Consider the following 20925-nt stretch of genomic DNA (forward strand, 5'->3'; position numbering starts at 1 on the left):
AGAATTTACTTCCTCCGTTCCAAAACTATTGTAGTTTAAGGGTTATGCACAAAGTTTAAGAGTTCATTAATTGATGTTATAATTTGACTGAAAGACCCTTATTTAATATGAGTTATATGAAAGAGAGAGAATGAAAATCATTGGTCAACTAATTGGTGAGAATTGTGATTGGTGAAAATAAGAGGTGGTACTTGGAAGATACAATATTAAATGAGGGCATGAGTGGAAGAGAATGTGATAAAGTGCTTTGGATATGTAAAACAACAATGGTTTTGGAACAAAAGAAAAAATTACTAAAACTACAATAGTTTTGGAATGGAGTGGGTAAGAAGTGAGTGCTAGTCAGGCAGTATTATCCAATAAAAGAAGTACACGCGTTGAAGAAAAGGACCCATCCCCTCCTAGAGATCCTAAACTGACAATTATTTTGGGAGGGTGTGAGATAAGAAAAGGGTTTTTCCTGGGTCAAATAAGAAAGAATTGGGACCACTGCATCCACTTGCGGGGTGACATTTTTCCCATACATCTCCACCGTTGCTTTCTTTTGATTTAATTTAATTAATGTACTAAAATAATATTAGCACCCAAGTTATCTCAACTTTTTGTAATTAATAATTGTAACTTTAAATTTTGCTACTTTAGTTCAATCCTAGGTTATGTTATGTTGAATTCTATTCATGGAGTACATTGTTTCAATTTATTTTGAAAGTGGTCTTTTATTAAATTAAAAGCTAGAAGACATATGTCAATACTTTAGCGTCCATAAAGAGAATTGTCGCAAATTGAATTTCTTCTACCAAAGCTGAATTAGCGTGAGTGGAAGCAGTTTTAGTAAGAAAATTTGCAACGGAACTACCAAAGCGTTTAACAAAGGAAAGACAAACAAAATAAAAAACAGTAACTACGAATTGACAATATCTAATTATTTGAAGCTAAATATATGATTGACCTTCGACATTCTTCTTCGATCACTAGAACAACTAGAATAAATTTATCTCAAAGCACACTCTCTGAAAGCCAAGGTCAACTGCTAACACTGTAGCCCACCGGAAACAAGAAGCTTCTGCAAGTAACGGTGAAAGGATGGAGAAAGGGTGGGGGTGTAGAAGCTACCATAACCTCCCTTTCCTTGTTACTCGCCACCATATCCAAACCACCAATATTACTATCCCGCCCCGGAATGACGCGTCAAAGCTAATATTTATAACACCAACTCCTGGTTTTCTCCACGTCAAGCTCAACCCCGGTGAAGGCTGGGAAACAGGCGTTGCCACCGTTGGAATCGAACACAAACCCAAGGTTTGCAGAAGAACTGCGTTGTACGCGAAGCTACGTTGCTAAAAAACCATGTGATTTCTTGCTTCTCAAAACACATAAACCAAAGTTTTGCATCGATGCAATGATCTCCGAGTTCCCCCCTAGTAAAAATGCATTCCACAAATCCAAGGAGGGAAAGGTTTCCACACGCATCTTATGTTGTTTGTTTGGGATATAGACAAGCCTTCCGATCCTCTTCTCTTAATATTCTCATATCTACTGATTTTACCCTTTTGATACTGCTAAGCTAAAGCTTCCTTGAAAGTCACACAATTTGCAGCACTGACAGAATCAAATGAGTAGCGTTTATGAGAGCGCTGTGTAAAAAGAATGATAAAAGTTCTTTTCCCTTAGAAGTCAGATTTGTTTCTATGTTAATTTTGAAGGTTTTTTTCAATGTGTTTTATACGAACTTGAGAGTTCATGCTTTAGTAAGCATGCTTATTCTCTTTTTACTTATGTATTTGCATTGCAGTATCGGTCTTTGATTCATTCTCATATATTATCAGTGTTGTACTGAAATCCTTTGATAATTTATTCCAAACATTTTTAAAAGTCATTATTGATTCGAACATAATTCGAAATGATAACAAATCATTAAAATCTCAATTGAAATTATTTTTTTTACATGTGTCTTGTTCCTCTGTGCTGAGACTAATCTCATTTGGCAAACTATACAATTTTTTCTCACAACTGACTTTCTCAACTTTCAAACTTGAGTTCTGTCTCTCAGATTGGCCTACTAGTAGTACTAAACTAACAACTTAAGTGACTGATAGATATGTTTGTTGTCAACAAGCATAAATGCTTTAAGACAAGTCGGTGTAGTTTTACAAAGAGAATATTATTGGCCTCTAATAATAAATTACAGTACGATGTTTATGAAATTAACTTATTTAATACTTGCAGTCAATTTGATCTTACTAAAAAGCTTGTTATTGATGTTTACGGATCTCTTGAATAGTTTTCTTAATCTCTTTACTTGTACAAGGATCTGATAAAGTAATTATTGAAGTCAACTTTTTGGATAAATTTTATTGCATATTTAATAGTTTCCTTAAGGGCTCGTTTGGCACACCGTATTAGGCATGATAGTATAAGCTTATACAATACATTATGAGTTTATTCATTGTTTGGTGATGACATTGTATTGTATAAGCTTATCCATCAAAGTCCCCTTATACGTTAAAATGACATATTATTTAATCCATCATGTGAGTGATGGATAAGACATGATAAGGTTGTGACGTATAAGTCACCATCACCACCACCCTCTATTGCTGCCAACTTACACCACCATTGAAACCACCACCGCCACCACCCGATCACCGTCGCCGGCGCCACCGCCGCCGCCGCCCTACCGCCACCACCACCATAATCACCGCCACCACAACCATAATCGCCGCCACCACTCTATTGCCACTACCGACACCACAACCACCACTCTATCGCCACCACCACCACCATTGCCTCCACCCTCCACTGTCGCCGCCACCCTACTAAGCCGCCACCGCCTTACCACCACCACCACACCCTATCGTCGCCAACACCACAACCACCATCGCTGCCACCACCGCCACCACCGGTGTTGCCGCCACCGCCACCACCGACACCACAACCACCACCCTATTGCCACCACCACCATAATCGTCGTCACCACTCTATTGCTACCACCGACACCACAACCACCACCCTATCGCCACCACCACCACCATTGCCTCCACCACCGCCTTACCACCACCACCACCCTATCATCGCCACCACCACAACCACCATCGCTGCCACCACCACCACCAACCTATCTCCACTGTCACCACCACCGCCACCAACACCAACCTACCACCATTGCCACCACAAACACCAACCTACCACTACTTCCATCACCACCACCACCACCGTTATATTCACCTCCATATTTGATTTTTATTATATACCATTATTCAATACTTCATTAAACATAAAATTGCATTAATTTAAACGATATGGTAAATTATACAGAGTATGTCCAAACGCTGGATAGTATAAGAAAGTTATCAGGGCTTATACTATCAGGCCTAATACTATTAGGCCTTATAATATCAGGCCTTATACTATACGTCGCACCAAACGGGCCCATACGTTTTTTATGTGTTGTTAATTACGTCAATATTGATGACTTATGCAAAGATTATGTAATTATGCAAGGTTATGTATTGTGTAAACAAAAATAGAACTTAATGATTTTGTAGGGGTTGCTTCGATACCCTCTGAGAATGAGAGGACTTAGTACTCTATGATTCATTTTAATATTTTATAGACAATTAAGGATTAATTTATAAATTTTAAAAAATTATTACAAATAAATTAAATCACAGCAAAGTAAAGTCAAAGGTATGGTATCCTTTTATTTTAAATGTTTAATCATTTTTTTTTCAAATTAATTTAATTCATATGAGACAAGAAGATAAAATATGATTTCTTCGATGCTTATAGAAAGATTTCCTCAACGAGAGATAATTATGTTTAAGTTGTAAATATTCACATTATGATGGAGCTAATTCTCTTAACGAGAAATTTTGCCATCCACAAAACACAAACTGAAAACTTTATCTAAGAAAAATCAAGTATGTATGACTTGAACCAGCAACAAGTTAAAATGTTATTGAATGTTATATAAAAAATTATGTAAATAAGTTTTACATTAGCATTTAATTATAATTTATTATTTAACCCACATAATAATTAAATTAAAATAGAAAATAAATACTAAGATAGAATTGATTGTTAATTTAAAATTATTTATATTTTTAGTGTATGTTAATTCTTTTTTATTATTAAACCTATAAATATATCATTTTAAAATATCTTAATCTACTGATCATGAATGATTACACAATTATACTAAATATGCACTTGGGTAAATAACTTAAATAAGTGCTTATGGTAATTTTAAAATTTTATTGAAATAATTGAAAATAGATTACACGTAAAGCATAAGCTTATTCATAAGGTAATTTTAAATATTTATTAAAATAAATTGATAATAGACTACATGTAAGCGTAAGTTCTTATCTATAAGTTAATTTGAGTAGTTTCTGAAAATAAGCTCAAAACAGTTAAATTGTTTATGTTATAAGCTGCATTTCAAAGAAAATGTTATAAGCTGAGCTCAAAATAAACTTTTTTAAATGAAGCCTAATACTATATCAAATGACAAATAGTAGTTGGTTCATGCGGTATGCGGTATATATTTTTTAAAATAAAAACATCAGGTTTGAGTATTTTGGATAGAAATTCTTTGCCTATAAAATTAGTCCCATCATATGATAGATGTTCCCTTCGAATATAAATGAAATACAATGTCAAAAAACAGTTATGCACTAGATACCATGTAGTTGCGCTTCTTTCTTTCTTTTATTTTTCTGTGGGAAATTACATCATACAGCTGAGTTTCATTGACCAGCGCAACAAAGCTGAGACTGACTGAGAGCTTCCATCATTCATGATGTGCTGCCAATCCCCCTTTCTTTTAGCACTCCCAATCAAAAGAAGAAAAACTGAAGAAATGAATAAAGAAATTAGTATTTGCAAGTGTATGATGTAATTGTAGACTATTTAAAAATGATTAATTTCTTCATTGTTATTATTTTTATGAAAAGTGCACAGAAGCAGGGGGTGTCTACTCAATTATAATAAGAGGGAACTTTTTATATAGTTGCAGGATGCCAGGATCCACAAACACATAGCACCCAATCACAGCTCACCAGCTTCATGCACTGCTTTTCTGTTTTCTCCCTTGTTGGTTTCCTCTTTGAGAAGATAACACCAAAGTTTGTTTCAAGATTCATTCAGCTTGGTCACTTTGCTTTTTCAGCTTCCATTTATTTCCCTCTTTCTCATTAGGGGGTCTCCTATTCCTTTTTTTGTGCTTAGTTTGTGTACCATTAAATTTCTTTCCCTTTTCTTTGTTTCTCTGCTTCAAGGAAAAGGGAATAACAAATTTTTCTTTTCTTTTTTCTCCTTTGATACCACATAAATTCTGAGTCTTTCTGCTGTTTCCTAATTGGGTTTGCACATTCATTGTCTTAGGCTCCTTCCCTTTTGCTCTGCCTTAGCTTCTAATTACTTTCCCAATTAGGTTAGGCTTAAGTTCAAGCTGCATAAAGAGTTGTCAGTTTTTTTCCTCTCAAAGTTGTCATTTCCCAGTTGTTATTCTTCTGTGTGTGGGGTATTTATTTTTCCTGGGTTTTTCTCTATCTCAGTTCTAGTATAGTATCAGAGAGGGAAGTTCACTGGGTTTAGTTACAACTTACAAGTGGTTCTAGGGTTATCTTTTTGGACCAAATTAGACAATAGTCTTGAACCTCAATTTGGAGCATTTTCTTTTGTAGATTCCTGAGGGGCATGCCACAAAAAAGGGTATTCTGATTCCTTTCCAAATGCTTGCTGATTTATCCTTGATGATGTTGTGGTAAAATCTCCACCTCTGCTTCTCATTTATCTCTGCCTCCCCTCTCTCCTCCCCTGAATCAACTCTGTTTTCCCATAAAGATTTAATCTTTCTAGTGAAATCTTCTCCTACATGCTCCTATAGTTTGTGTTCCTATCTTGGGTGTGTGTGTATGTGATGAAGTGGGAAATGGAAATCCTTCCTCCAGCACCATATATTCACAACCCCAACAATAGCACCAATTGGCTTCTAGAAGATAATAGGAACACCAAATGGACCCCTGCAGAGAACAAGCTGTTTGAAAATGCTCTTGCAGTGTATGATAAGGACACCCCGGATCGGTGGTACAGGGTGGCTGAGATGATACCAGGAAAAACAGTTGTGGATGTGATAAAGCAGTACAAGGAATTGGAAGTGGATGTTTGTAACATAGAAGCTGGGTTGGTCCCAATTCCTGGCTACAGCAGCACTACCTCACCCTTCACCTTAGACTGGGTGAACACCCCTCCTGGGTATGATGGGTTTAAAGGACTCACTGCAAAGAGATCCTCTTCAGGCAGATTACCTGATCAGGAAAGGAAGAAAGGTGTGCCATGGACTGAAGAGGAACACAAGTAAGCTTGTTTCTGATATCTTTTGCTTTTATTTCCAGATGTGTGAGTGAGTAAACAGTTTTGAAGATTTTACTACTTGGTGCATGTTTGGACATTCATTTGAAAATCAAAGTGGACAGCATGGACAGAAGCAAAAGCTAAGGGTTGTGGCTTCTGTCTGGTTTGACTGTTTTTTGAACGAGTTTCCAAACATGCATTTAGTCATTTAAAATGCAAATCAGTTAGGAAAACTGGTGTAAGTGAGTAAAAAGTATATGAAGATTTTACTACTTGGTGCATTGGAAACTCGAAAATCAGAGTGAATTCATAATTAAGGTGGACAGAAGCAAAAGCTAAAGGAAACTGCTTCTGTCCAGCATAATTTGGGGTTCACTGTGTTTTTTAGCAAGTCATTTAAAATGCAAATCAGTTTTGAAAACTGGTGTAATAAGGAAAGCAACAATTAGTTGATGGTGTTGAAAGCTTATATACTTTATTTATGAACCTAGGAGTAATAAGAAAGGCTTTCATGTGGTAGCTATGGGTAGTTAGTCAAGTGAAATTGACATATATGATATTTATTTATGTGATTGGGTCTAAACCTGTTTGTGAAAATGTCACACAGGTTGTTTCTGCTGGGTCTGAAAAAGTATGGCAAAGGAGATTGGAGGAACATTTCAAGGAATTTTGTGATTACTAGAACACCAACTCAGGTGGCTAGCCATGCTCAGAAGTACTTCATCAGGCAACTTTCAGGGGGAAAAGACAAGAGGAGAGCTAGCATCCATGACATAACAACAGTTAATCTCACAGAAACCACCAGAACAACTCCTAATTCAGAAGACAGCAAGAGATCCACTTCACCACAGAATTCTGCGATGCTCTCCGGCCTCCGCGGCCCGGATTCGGCATCTGCTGGACTGCATTTTCAGTGGAACAATACTCAGCCAAATGCAGTACCAACTATAGCACCCAATCCTGTACATGAACAACAATTCATGTCTCCTTATGGACTTAACTCCTATGGTTTTAAAATGCCAGGCCAGAATTATTACTTAGGACCTCAGACCCAGAACATGGTTTTCCAAATGCAATCCTCTTCTCAGCACTATTAACATGCATGATGGGGTGGTTGGTTGTATTGAATTATTATTTATGGCTAGAACCCAGTGTCTTTTGGTTCAGTTCACAAGTAGTACAGTGTTTGTGCTTTTTTACCAAGTTCTATGTGAATATATCCTTGCATTAGAATATTAGTTAGTTATATATGATCTTGTTGAAGGAAGGTATAGAAAATTTGTTTCTTTAACAACCTTAAACTCACCAAAAGGTAAAAGCTGCGAAGCCAAACCCGTTCCGTACTTGAGATTTTCAAGAAAAGTTTGAAATAAAAATGTTAAACTTTAGGAAAAGGGGGCACTTGTACACAGGGCATGTTACTGGAATTTAAAGGGAAATAGTGCAGTAAGATTTGAGAGATCCATAGCAAATGTTCTTGGAAGATAAGATTAAGATGCACTAATATATGGTACAAAGTAAGATTCATGTAGACTAATTAATTACTTAATTAATTATAATTAATAGTACAATTAAACATATGGTACAAAGTGTGATTGATTCTTGTTGGATTAGACGGGTAATATATTCTCAACCAATACTTTGGTTATGCACGAGGACAATACTATTTGTGCAGTTTACACTTGATAAGTCTAAAGAAAACATCATGGTCTTTGTGATTCTATATAAGTACGGATCCTACCTATTAAACATAATTGAAATACTTAACTGTTCTCTAATTCTTGGCTCAAATGGTTGGTACTGTTTGTGCAGACATCCTATGCCTTTTATAATACCAAAAAGAAGTCTTAATTAAGAATTGCTAACTCCAATTTGATAAGGGATGTGCATTAGTAAATTGAGAGTGCTATTTTATTACGATGGAGTACTATGTTAGTAAGATGTATAAAGTGAGAGTCTTGTTTTATTAATGTTCCAGCAGACTACGAAGCCGTCGGGCCTAAAAGCGTCTCAGCTAATTAAAAGACATTCTCTAAGCACTCTTCATATGGATAGATTGAATGAGTCAGAAAGGACGACCCGTCCTGCCTCATAACCAATCGGCCACAAGGAGGTCGCGACACAACAAACTAAGATAGGATAGCCTGAGGATGCCCTGCAGAGATAATCTCCAAAGACACCGAGCGTGTAAATATAAGTCTTATCGTTCATTTAGAAAACATGTTTTCATTCAAGCATTGATACGCGAGTTCAGTTAGAGATTCTCACCAGACACCGATATTGATTTGAGTGTTGAAAATACATGTGCCACTCGCTGAGGACCAACACCATCACTATCATTCTCAGGACACTCACCACTACAAGCCACATTAAGCTCTGAGAGAAGATCTCGTTGGATTATCATACCAACAATAACTATTGATATTACTATTAAAAATAAGTCGATGCCCTAGATATATAAATTAATGTGTTCATAATTTTTATCTTAGAATTATGTGATTCTCTTTCTTGAGTAAGTAAATTCGTTGACCACATATAGCTTTTTTTTCTATGAACCCGATGATGAAGAATCTTGCCATACCTCTCCCTCCCTCACTCCAGGAAAGAGTGCGTTTTGGACCCAATAATAAATAAATGTCCTATGACACAAAAGTAAGCATTGTGGTCGACCATGAAATAACTATTTTTTTTTATAGACAAATGTCAGTGGTTAGGGTTCGAACCCTAGACCTCCATCTCCAACACCTATTTCTACCCTTAGCTTAACCAAGTGAGCTACTCCTCCCACCCATGAAACAACTAATTACTTATGAGTTGTTAATTGGTTTAATTGGTACCTATTTAATTTTTATAATCTCTCGGGTTTAAATTAGGAGAAAGTTCCGCTGAACTAGTCTCACCCAAATATGATTATTTCCCATTCGAACATAATTAATAGAGTGGTAACAAAATAAACTAATTAACTTAATGCTCTAGTCTAGATTAATATATACTGTTGTGACGGTCAATAACCACTTATTCTGTTGTATGATTAAACTTGTAAAGTGCAAAAGATTCTAAAATATGTGATCTCTCTCACACACGCATAGACATTCATCTGCACACAGACACGCTTAAAAGCTTACTTTGGAAGGAGAATCTACAAATTAATTAATTGCATAAATTGATTCACAGGCAAGTAAATACAAAGCAACAATAATTGAACAAAGAAGTTGTCATGTGCATTTGATCAGAGATGTAAATCATAACTCTAATCTTTTCTACTTTGTAATAAAGATATTTTTTGACCACCCCTTTCTTCAAGCCTGATAATAGGAATAGGATATGCTGAAACAGATTCCTTATGCACAAGCACAATTCCACTGTTTCTTTGTTTTGGACTAGTATCAATTTTTTTTTCCAAGTGGGTAATTATGCATATATGCTTCCATTTGTGCATTGTGAAATCTGTGGACAAGTTTGTTGAGTCTTAGAGACATGTACCTAAACAAAATCACAAAAGTACTAACTATTTTGTTTTTGGTTTGTCAATGGCAAATTGTGAACATTATAGGTTTTGCCGGTGGATGTTCTCCAGTGACATGATCAGTTGAAATAAATGTTAGCAATCATTATTTTTCTTCTGATATAATTTAAATAGATGATATATCTCTCAAGCAGTCATGTCACATAAATTTCATTTCATATAATTAAACATTGGACATTTTAGTAAGGTTTTCCTGGGTGCAAATATTGTTATGAATGAGTCTGGAAGATTTTTAAAATCAGATGAATTACCTTATTTTTCAATTCAGGTGAATTTTACCATACCCTCATTGTATGGTACATGACTGATGCGATTTGACGTATACCAATAGGAAACCGACATCTGGCAATGTATTTGAATTTTTTATTCATTTTAAAACATATATAGTAAAAAGAAGAAACACTCACTTAAATGTGATTGATCCACGTCACGTCTTGTATCATACTCCAACTAAGTGTTGAGGTATCCTAGCGCACCTTCTGTATAACCAGTTAACTTTATTCATCGATTCTTCAAGCACTTTTTTATTCCTAAGGTACAATTCTCTATTTGGATTCGCTGCATATAGAAAAATTCTAAATTCACACGATTAAGGAATTTAAGCAATTCAATCAAAATTGAACTAATCAAATTTTGAGTTTATTTGAGTTGTCTGATGTTGATAAAACCTATGTCATCTAATTGAAATGAATTTTGTGAGGTTAGGATTAAGAACCCAAATCGGTAATTATGCCATTATCCCATTTTTTGAGGTTATTTAGGATATGCCGGGGGGAAATATACATTAACTAAAGAGTTTTTTATTCATTCACACCCATATTTCTTTTATCTTTTCATATCTTTCTTATTTTTTTATCATATCACCTATCATATCTCTTATTCTATCTTTTTTCTTTTTTTCTTTTACTCGGTGTAAGCGTAGTAAAAATGTGAATATAATTTATTGTTAGCTAAAAACATTCTTTCTTCTAAAGAAAAATGCGACCCTTCATAAAAGTGGTACTTCACTTTTGCCAACATTGTTGTCAATTATTCACAAAAATTCCAAAATTATTGAAGTATTTTAAAACCACCCTTGTCTTCATGTGCAACTTGACTAAAAATGAAAATCTGCACAAGCCTAAGAAAACAAGCACCATGCAGGGCGGTAGGAGCCAAATGGTCCAGCAACTCGGCTTGGCTACAGTATGTGACAAGACTAACCACCATCTTTACAAAAGGAAAAGCTTCCTTTTGCAAGTGGAATTTAAAAGCACTTTGGCCACTTTATTCTTATTTCCATTTACATTTGCCTAGCTTATAACAAGATCAATATAGTAATGGTGTAAGTGAAAGTGTTAAGGGTCAACTAAGAGTCCAAAAGGCCAATGAGGCAATGAGGCGGAGGGGAATTTGAGAAAAAAGGATCAAGATAAAAGAAGAGGGGCCAAGAATAAAGAACACATCGTACTTTCAATAATTTCTACAGCTCACATACATACGTATAAGTATAACAAATAAAATTAAAACCTCATTATATCTCCCACCGTCTACAATTACAAGAAATGGATTTTGATTCACTCAATGAAATATCCCGCATTCACGAAGTCATTCAATCAGAGTCCTCCGGTCAATATCAATCAATTCATATATTACATAAAATTCTGCTAGTAAATATAAATTCAACATTTGAGCTGATCGATCTTTGATCGAATGACTCAGATTGTGTGACGATCGACGTGAATATAAGAATTTCCTAAGTGCAAGAAATCAATTTTCCTCAAGTAGCATGTCATAAATCATAAATTTAAAACAAATGTGACACCATATTTTCACCTTAAATCATAAAAAGCGTAGATAATCAAATAGTGACATAAACTTATTGTTTAGGATAAATTCTAATACTATTTTAAAATCAACGGATGAATTGTCGTTAGGGTTGAAATGGCACTTGAACCGAGAGCTAGTTGGTTCTCCCTACATGTTCATTTGGGAGTAGCTCTCTGCCTTACACTATTTTAGTTAAATCTTCAGTTAGCAACTTAACATGCATTGAGACGTTTAAGGGAATACTAAATCAAAATTAGTCATTTTCTTTATCAGTTAACAAGAGTCTCACATTTTTTTCACACATTCAATTTTAAAATAGAGATTATGGTGGACTCTGTTTACCCAATAATTACTCTCATGATGGTCCCTTTGAATTGATTTTGACGAATCAAAGTTCAAACAAAGCTCAATTCTTTGCAAGTTGCATTTTTTAATCTACATTCCTGTCTAAGAGGCTATGAGAAAGTGGGTAGGATTCTCTCTATGCTTTCATTGGCCCAGAATCTGAGAATGGTGTAGTAGTTTAGTGGGGCTTAAGTTACCCACATTGAAAAAGATCAGAGAAGGAGCATCAAATCTCAATATTATTAGGTAGTGCAATTGTATCTGAAAGATGGATTTCATATTCTTTGTAGGAATAACCAGAATATATAAAAGATTTGGGGTTTTAACAAATAGAAACCATAAAGGACATGTCTTCCGAGATCTTGAGTCCGCTCGGATACAAACTAAAGTGCAGTTATTAAAGTTTCTCTACTAAAAAAGATATTAGCTAAGCTTTAATAAGTGTTATTTGGTCGGGATCTAAACAAGTTCCTACTGGTTTAAGAGTAAAAAACTGAAATTGTGGAGCTGAAAAATCCAATAAAAGCCAATTCTAGTATTGCTTTCACTATTTCCTGTAATTATGACCATCCTCAGAACTCAACTCTGGTGCATGTACACCAATTTTTGATCTTGTTCAATAGAACAAAGTTCATCAAGTGTTAATGTAGTTGGCATACAAATTGTAAAAAACAATCAATTATTTCACAAATGCATGGTAGGGTCATAATAGACTAATTAGCTCTAAGACTCGGGTCATAAAGATTTAGAAGAGAGTAGAGATCACCAAGAACTAACTACAACAAAAAAATTAATCATGGCATAATAGAAAGACATAAGTTTGGTATCACTGTTATAGAATTTCCACAGATGGTTTGACATAGCGTGGTGGAAATCTACTTCAAGAAAAGGTTATCCCTTTAAGAACGGCGAACAACTACTTTAGCCTTCATAGTTATTCCATCACTAAGCTCTATCATTAGCATTTACTATATAAATAATCAAAACCATCTAATATCATGTCACACCATAGAAAGGGGAAAATATAAATATTTATGTTGGAATAGTGTTCTTGACATCAATTTGCACGATTGACATCAACCAAGTGTAAGTCACTAAAATATTTTTCTCCACATGAACATAGTAACTTAACAGGATTTTAGTTAAGTCAGCCTTGGGGTTTGAGAAGGGGCATGGTGGAATATGAATATTTAGACCCATTCGAGCTAGTCCAAACAAGAAACTTTTCTTATTTCTGTTTTTGATATAAAAAAATTGTTCACTAGTTTTTATGGTCCATTTGATATTAAAAAATGTTTTCAGCTTTCATTTTTAGTACAAAAAACTAAGACTTGTTTGATTTCAAAAAAAAAGTTTTAAACTAACGCAAATAAATGCATCAGATTATCAGCTATATATATATATATATATATATATATATATATATATAGAGAGAGAGAGAGAGAGAGAGAGAGTCATTGAGAGCCCTTAAGTTTTTCTAAATATAAGGTTCACATAAATTTATACCTCAATTGAACCCAGGTGATTATCTGATATGGAGGGCAAATATTATTCACAAACTGCTTATTATGTCCTTGGGCTATCTTTGGAATCTGAATAATGATCCTCTCCTGCAAAATCTCAACCCTCCATTTATCTTTAATGGCTAAGATTATTTCATGATTAATAAATGTATTTCGACATATACTTAAAAACATAGTATTGCTGCTGCAGAGGGACGCAGAGAACCTTTAGCTGCAGAGGATCCAAATTCTCAGAATCTTTATCACTCATTCATGTACTTTAGCCCAAAACCAAGAGGAAATAAGGGTTCACATGAGTTAACTCCATTTGGTTGATCAACCTGTTCAACTGTTCTGAACCAAGTCACAGGGAGTTGACCTTGGAAGTCATGACTGCCAAAGATAACATCTGTGATTCCCTCTCCTTCAGTACCTGGCAACCAAGCAGCAACAAGAGCATCTGTCTTTTCCAGAAGCCATGGCTCTAAGACTAAAGGCCTTCCAGATATCAGTATAACCAGAGTTGGGACTTTGTCAGAAACTAAGCTTATAATATCAGCTCCATTGAAGGGGATTGTGAGCTCTGAACAGTCACCCAGTGTCTCCGCATACGGAACTTCACCAACAACTACAATTGCAAACGAGAATTCCTCGCGTTCTAAGCTGTATTTTGATGGATGTTTCTGGTAAATAACTTCTGTTTCAACCCCCACAGTTGCCTTCACAGCATCCAAGATTGTTGTCCCTAACATGGTAGGTGTAAGTTAAATGTAACAACCATGTTTAACTGAGAAGAAAAAATAAAGAATAGTGTAAAGTAGGAAAGATGTAGCATTAACCTTAAGCCATAAACATAAATCAATCTTCACTTTCTCCATAAGTATGCATTTAAGACAAGGACTCACAAAAAATTAAACTTCTTAGGAGGGAATGACAGAACAAATGAATTTCTAGACTTATTAGCTAATCAGAAACAAATACCAAATACTCTTTCTAAGCAACCAAAAAATATAATCTAAGATTTCACTAACATTGTTGAGAAGCAACCAAGTTTCTCAGAATTTGGGAGTCAACAAACAACTTTGGAAAGAAATATAATGGCCTACCAACTGTAATCCGCCCACTGCCTCCAAACCAAGTTTTAGTCCAACCTCCGCATTGATATCCGAGATCATCAGCGTGAGTTCCAGCAACAAGGATTCTCTTAGCATTTCTGTTCAATGGAAGAAAAGGTTTGCTAGTAACTTTTCCATTTTTCAACAGAACTAAGGACTTTCGAACAGCCTCGCGTGCTAGATCTCTATGTTGCTGCAGAAGTAGTATACTCTTAAAAGTTAAACTATGGATAAAATATTATGGTTTATGATCTGACATTCTTGATCAGAAATAAAAATAGTTTTAGTCCCCAAATGAAAACTTAGTCTAAACAATGATAAGAAGAGGTTGAGCATGTGCTAGTTTTGGCTTACCTTGCAACCGACGGTATCTAACAAAGATCTGTCACTTAAAGGAAATTCAAAAAGACCAGCAGCGAACTTTACTCTCAAAACTCGTTCAACAGCATCATCAATTCTGCTCATAGGTACTTCCCCTGATTCAACTAGAGAGGTCAAGTCCTCAAAGAATAGTTCATGTCTTAAAGGCACCATCACCTACGTATATCATTGAATAGGTAAAAACAGATATTAAAAAAATCACTGATAAAAAATTCTTGGAACTGAAGATCTATACCATGTCAATTCCAGCATTGACAGAAACAGAGATGCAGTACCGATAATTTGACCCGCGAGGTTCTGAAAGTCGGTCAAGTCCCTCCCAGTCAGAAATCACAAAACCCTATAGCAGCGATATCTAAATTAGAAAAATGTCATAACCAAAACTACAAACAATACAAAATGAAATACAACTCCTGTTATTGTTATCATATCTTATCACAACTTTCTAGATAAATTGTCAAGGACCAACTATACTAAAAGCTTAAGTTGCTAGGTGGAGGATGCTCACGTGTGATTTTTACCATGCTCCTTCAAACAAGATCCTTATGTAGACAATGCACAGGTCTAATATACTTTATGCTGAAACTTTTTATAAGAAAATGGAGGGGCAAGGAGCTCTCATACCATATCAAGGGACAACTATCTTCAAAGCTTAAGCTCTTAAGTGGAGGCTAGTGAATGATTTTTATATTGAAGGAAAACCAATTTGAAAATTTAGCCAGTGAGAATGAGATACAATCAGGTTATTTTACCTTAAAACCTAGCTTTTCTTTCAAGATTTCAGTTAAAAGAAAATGGTCAGCATGGAGTCTGCGTCCGTTCCAGCTAGAATAAGATGCCATAATGGTTGAAACACCCTGGGAAATGCAGTCTAAGTAAGGCGCCATGTGTATTCTCTCCAACTCTTCATAAGATAATATAGTATTTCCTTCATTCACACCCTTATGAGTACCTCCATCTCCAACGAAATGCTTGGCACATGCAATAACATTATTCCTGAAGGATAACTTTAAGGTATAAATATTGGTAAACAAAGAAATATGACAACTAATTTGGTTTACATTTTTCAAAAGAATGGTAAGTATAAGCCAGGAGCAGAGTAAAGAAATTGGAAAATACATAACAAAACATTGATAACATGAAAACTTGAGGGGAATCAAATTTTACAATTGAACAAAAGAAGAAAAGTCTGATGGGAAAAAATGCTTTCCTAAATTGTTCATCACGGAAAGATGAAGCATAAAGTTAATATTTGGGAACAAGATCAGAAGAAAAAGATGTATTCATTCGGTTGTCAAGTGTCGGTATAAATTGTTATCAGGACAGTAATTGTTATATGAATACTTTCGCCTACCTGCCAGCCACAAAAGGGTATCCATGTTTATGTCCCTGTGGTGGCTGTCCTTGCAAACCTGAAATGATGGAAGTCATCTTTCTGACTATTTCAGTATCTTCACTGTAACATTCATAGCATCGCCCCCATCTAGGATCTTTGCAGATCTGTATATTTAATCAAATAAGTCGCATTTCTTTATTTGTCAGATAGAGATTTAAATGGGAGAAATGAAAGAAGAAAATGCAAAATATTGATATAGTATAATCATCCTTCTTGTTTTAACTCCTGTTCTGGGCGGATATAAAGTTTAAAATATGTAAATCTTTTCTGAAATATACAATGATTTATATACATAAGCAGTTTTTAACCAGTTCTTTTTTTATCTCATATTCACTGAACTTCTAGAACTAGTACAGTTTATGAGAATTGACTGCAAAGTGTTGCCACTATCATGCTACCAGTCAGATCACTAAAGTAGATAATGCGCGCACTGATGAAACAATTTTGGACTAGTGAGTGCAACCAGGGCTCAGAACTACGTTTGCTTGCAAAATTTTCAAAATTTAAAATGCTTGCACAAAATGGAACGTCCAAGCAATGCCAATGCAGTTCCCTTCAGGCATCAAATGACTAGTTGCTTGTGATGCCTTACCGCCACACAAGGAGCAAAATTATAGTGAATTCCACTCGCTTTAACTTCAAGTGCCGTAGCAGCTCCAATTCTTCGAACTAAATCAGCATCTCTACAAGCATGCCACCCATGAAATTAAGAACTGAATTCAATGGGGGAAAGATGACTCCTAAATCAACTCAAATGCCAATGAAATTTAGTGTATCCAGAAAACTATTGCAGCATCATTTTTTATTAAGTTGCACTCCCCTCTCTTCAGTACAAGAGAACCACATTTGAACTTCAGTCTTATTACTATAATAATGTTAAATTCTGCTAATTGAGTTTAAAAGAACAGGGAAAAAGTGGATACTGACCTAGTAGCTCCAAGGGCAACATTGTGAGGAAATATGGTAGCACCGTAGACGCTATTATTACCATGAACTGCATCAATCCCATAGATGAGAGGTATCCCCAATCGCGATTCTAGAGCTGATTTTTGAAATCCATCCACCATATCAGCCCAATCTGACGACAATGCATTTTCAAAAGGTGCACTACCTCCAGCACTGAGTATGCTCCCTATAAAATGCAAATACAATCAAACGCCACAAAAAAAAATTCCAATCCAAATCAACACAAAGACACACAGACAAACATCAAATCAAAGTTTCCATTTTTAAGACACACTCAATTGGGATCCCTCAAATCAAAATCACCTTCCAACAAGATCAAAGCTTGACCACAATGTAGGCAAAAATTATACAAATAGAGATAAAACTAAAAGTGAGCACTTTTGAGACACATTTTCATTTGGGGTCCCTCAAATTCATTTAAACTTCCAAGTTCCAACAAGTTATATGCTTGCACAAAATAGAGATAGAATCATATAGAGACGTCAAAGTTCCCATTTTTTGGGACAAAATTCCAACTGGGGTTCCTCAAATTCATTTCAAACTACAAAAAATTCTAAGCTTGCACAAAATAGAGATAAAATCATATAGAGACGTGAAGGTTCCAATTTTTAGGACAAAGTCTCAAGAGGGGTCCCTCCCTGAAATTGAATTACCAATGGAGAGATCTCTAAGGATAGAAGGGGTAGCAACTGTGCGCTCAATTTGGGTCATCTGACCAATCTTCTCCTGGAGAGTCATGCGAGAAAGAAGGTCCTTGACACGAGCTTCAATGGGTTGGTTAGGATTCTTGTACAAACAATCCATGATGATGTCTTGTTGACTCAAGGAAAGAAGGTTGGGAGTTTGGAGTTTTTTGGTGTTTGTAGACAACGCTGGATGATTGGAGGTTACTCAGTGACAGTGGTTGTGGGTGTTATACAACAACAACACAGGTTCAGGTTGGTGGTAGTTACGATATGAGGTAGCATTTCGGAGTGACGGATAAGTCAACGGGGTCCAACAACGTTCTTTCTCTATGTCTGTATCTTAACAGGTAAGCCAGGAAGTTCTAAGCATAATAATAATATTATGTGTTTATTTAGAGGGATGGACGGATGGTAATTTAGTAGCGGATTGGCTCACGAAGAAGGGTGCTCGTAGCCCTCTGGTGGGAATTAAGATTGTTGATAGATTCTCTTGCTAGGCCTTAATGTTTCGCTTTTGTTAGTTTTTCAAAGCACCATAAAAATAATATTCATGTTTTTCTAATCTATACTAGATACAATAGACAAGCCTTTAAGAAGGACAAAATTAACACGTGCCGTTGTCCAAGGCCTGTTACAGGTGTCTCTACTATAAGCAATATATTTGGCCTTATTGCCACTAAAGTCTTTCTTATCAGACCACGTTTGTGATAACTTTGCAGGTGGAAGACCCACATATATGTCCATTCCAGTATTCGCTGGTAGCTTATGGCGGGATGAATCTGTCAATGGATCAAAACCCTTGGAGGGGGGATATTTTCCCAAAGTCGGTCTATAAATAGACAATCCTGACATGCTTCTCATCCACATCTTTCCTCCATCACCCAATTATTCCCAAATTACAGTTTGTCGAGGTGAATGTTGTGTTTAACGATGTTGCTGAGCTTCGTTCTGGAAAGGAAAATCAGAGGATAATGGTGAAGGTCATTCGCAAGTGGTACCAACAAAGTTTCTCCAATGCCAAGTTGCCTCTTTCTCTTGAGCTGGTTCTGATGGATGTTAGGGTAAGATATAATTTGAAGTATTTAATCTCAACTGATGGTGAACGTTATGTTAACTTGTGTGTTACTTTTGTAGGGTAAACAAATCCATGCAACAATCAAGAAGACTTTGATGTACAAGTTTGAGAAGTCCTTGGTTGAGGGTAACGTTTATAACATTAGTGGCTTCGTCTTGGTTGAAAATTTTGGAGATTACAAAACCACTAGGCATCGGTATAAGATTTGCTTTATGTTCAAGATTGAGGTTTGCGTTGTGAACTAGAATTTTGTGGATGTGTTTCCTTACACATTTGTTTCCTTGTCTGACATTTTGTCTCATGTTAATGACTCAAACAATTTAGTTCGTATGCTCTATACATGTTGTTCTTATATTTGTTATGGGTGGTATTAAGATTTCGTTGTAGGAAAGGGTGTTTGTAATATTTTGCAGATGTCATTAGCATTCTTACTGGTGTTGGTGTTAAGAGGGAGATTGTAAATTGAAAGAGATCGAAAATGATTGTTGTTGAGATTGAATCTGCAGGGTGGGTACATTTAATTGGGCGAACATTTCATGTTTCCATTTTTCGATATTTATGTTGTTTACCAATTGTACATATTGAGTATCGAATGTGCTTTGTTTGGAGCGTATGTTGATTAGCTGGCAAACTTCCTTGCAGGCGGTGATGTGAACAACCATGTTATTATAGTGAAGTTTGCAAAGGTGAAAACATTTCAGGGGAATATTAGTTTGCAAAATGGTTATGGGGCTACTAAGATTATGTTTGACCCCGATGTTCCAATGGAAAATGTGTTGAAGACAAGGTAAAGTTGTTTGTGTATTATTTACTAGTACTTTGACCCGTGCGATGCACGAGGTTATTCATTTTGATTTTTTGTATGCTTCTATAAATATATTTTATGGTTTAAGAGAACTAAATTTATTTTAGTTATACGAAATCATAAATTTGTATGTTTTTTTTTTACTTAATGCTTCCTTTTATTTTTTTAGTTATTATTTTACTTTTATCTTTTGTACTTGTTTTCCAAAATGCTTGATTGATAGTTTTTTATATTTATTGAATAGTTTAGTTTAAGGGGTTGAAGTAACATGTATGTACTAAAAATAGCCACGAAATGTTTTTCTTACAATTGAAATAATTACATTGAGAATAAAATTGTGAGTGTATGGTTGCACATTTCTTGTGAAAATATCTTCATATGACATTGCGAAAGACTTCTTTATAAACTATATTTGAAGTACATGTAATTAGGATTTTTACATGTGGCTTAAGCTTTGAAGAAGATTGGAGGTCTAAAAAACTGATGAAGATTGAGGGTCTAAAAAACTGAAGAATATTGAAGGTCTCTTCAAAGGTTCTTAGGATCCCCTATGAATGAGAACATTGACTTTTACAAAAAGGCAAAAGTATGGAGCACTGATTTTTAGTGAATGCGGGAATGCAAAAAGGCAAGGAGAGTGTTATAAAGTGGACGACTGTGATTGAATCAGGGAGAATAATTTGCATTTTTACCAAAATGATCATAGTCAAAATTTAAATATAGTGTAATGAACTGTTGAATCACTAGCCTACCCTCAAGATGTCATATGTAACTTCATACGCTTTTCTTATGCTTGGAAATGAATGAAGCCCCTTGGTGAAATTTAGCAATAATTTTAGATAATATTCACTTTTTTATACTCTATAATTCCTCAAAATCTATGTTATTTTGTTGCATCTATCAAAAAACAGTTTATGAATTAAAAGAATAAAATTCATCATAGATATAAGATATCATAAATT

The 20925-nt window shown here is 35.3% G+C and overlaps 3 protein-coding genes across 4 annotated transcripts; 2 read left to right on the plus strand and 1 right to left on the minus strand.

Annotated features, from left to right (window-relative positions):
- The first annotated feature begins 4950 nt into the window (after window positions 1-4950).
- LOC130722241 (transcription factor DIVARICATA-like) lies at window positions 4951-7592 on the plus strand. The gene is made up of 2 exons (XM_057572916.1): window positions 4951-6360; window positions 6965-7592. Exons 1-2 carry the CDS (start codon window positions 5924-5926, stop codon window positions 7452-7454), a joined length of 927 nt encoding a protein of 308 aa, XP_057428899.1. The 5' UTR covers window positions 4951-5923; the 3' UTR covers window positions 7455-7592.
- A 5902-nt stretch (window positions 7593-13494) lies between these two features.
- LOC130722240 (uncharacterized) lies at window positions 13495-18580 on the minus strand. Of its 2 annotated transcripts, XM_057572914.1 has the most exons (9): window positions 18051-18580; window positions 17359-17563; window positions 17024-17114; window positions 16390-16535; window positions 15788-16031; window positions 15271-15375; window positions 15009-15191; window positions 14646-14847; window positions 13495-14284 (listed from the first exon to the last, which is right to left on the minus strand). In XM_057572914.1, exons 1-9 carry the CDS (start codon window positions 18199-18201, stop codon window positions 13803-13805), a joined length of 1809 nt encoding a protein of 602 aa, XP_057428897.1. In that variant the 5' UTR covers window positions 18202-18580; the 3' UTR covers window positions 13495-13802. The 2 variants fall into 2 exon arrangements, with proteins under 2 accessions (XP_057428897.1, XP_057428898.1); XM_057572915.1 differs by lacking the exons at window positions 17024-17114; window positions 18051-18580 and having other exon boundaries at window positions 17359-17497.
- Window positions 18581-18789: 209 nt separating this feature from the next.
- On the plus strand, window positions 18790-20721 carry LOC130724297 (uncharacterized). The gene is made up of 4 exons (XM_057575494.1): window positions 18790-19144; window positions 19218-19284; window positions 19801-19945; window positions 20424-20721. The coding sequence occupies exons 1-4, from the start codon at window positions 19055-19057 to the stop codon at window positions 20437-20439; spliced, it is 318 nt and encodes a 105-aa protein (XP_057431477.1). The 5' UTR covers window positions 18790-19054; the 3' UTR covers window positions 20440-20721.
- Window positions 20722-20925: the final 204 nt, after the last annotated feature.

This window comes from Lotus japonicus, chromosome 6 (assembly GCF_012489685.1).
Source record: "Lotus japonicus ecotype B-129 chromosome 6, LjGifu_v1.2".
In the NCBI taxonomy this organism is placed as follows: Eukaryota; Viridiplantae; Streptophyta; class Magnoliopsida; order Fabales; family Fabaceae; genus Lotus; species Lotus japonicus.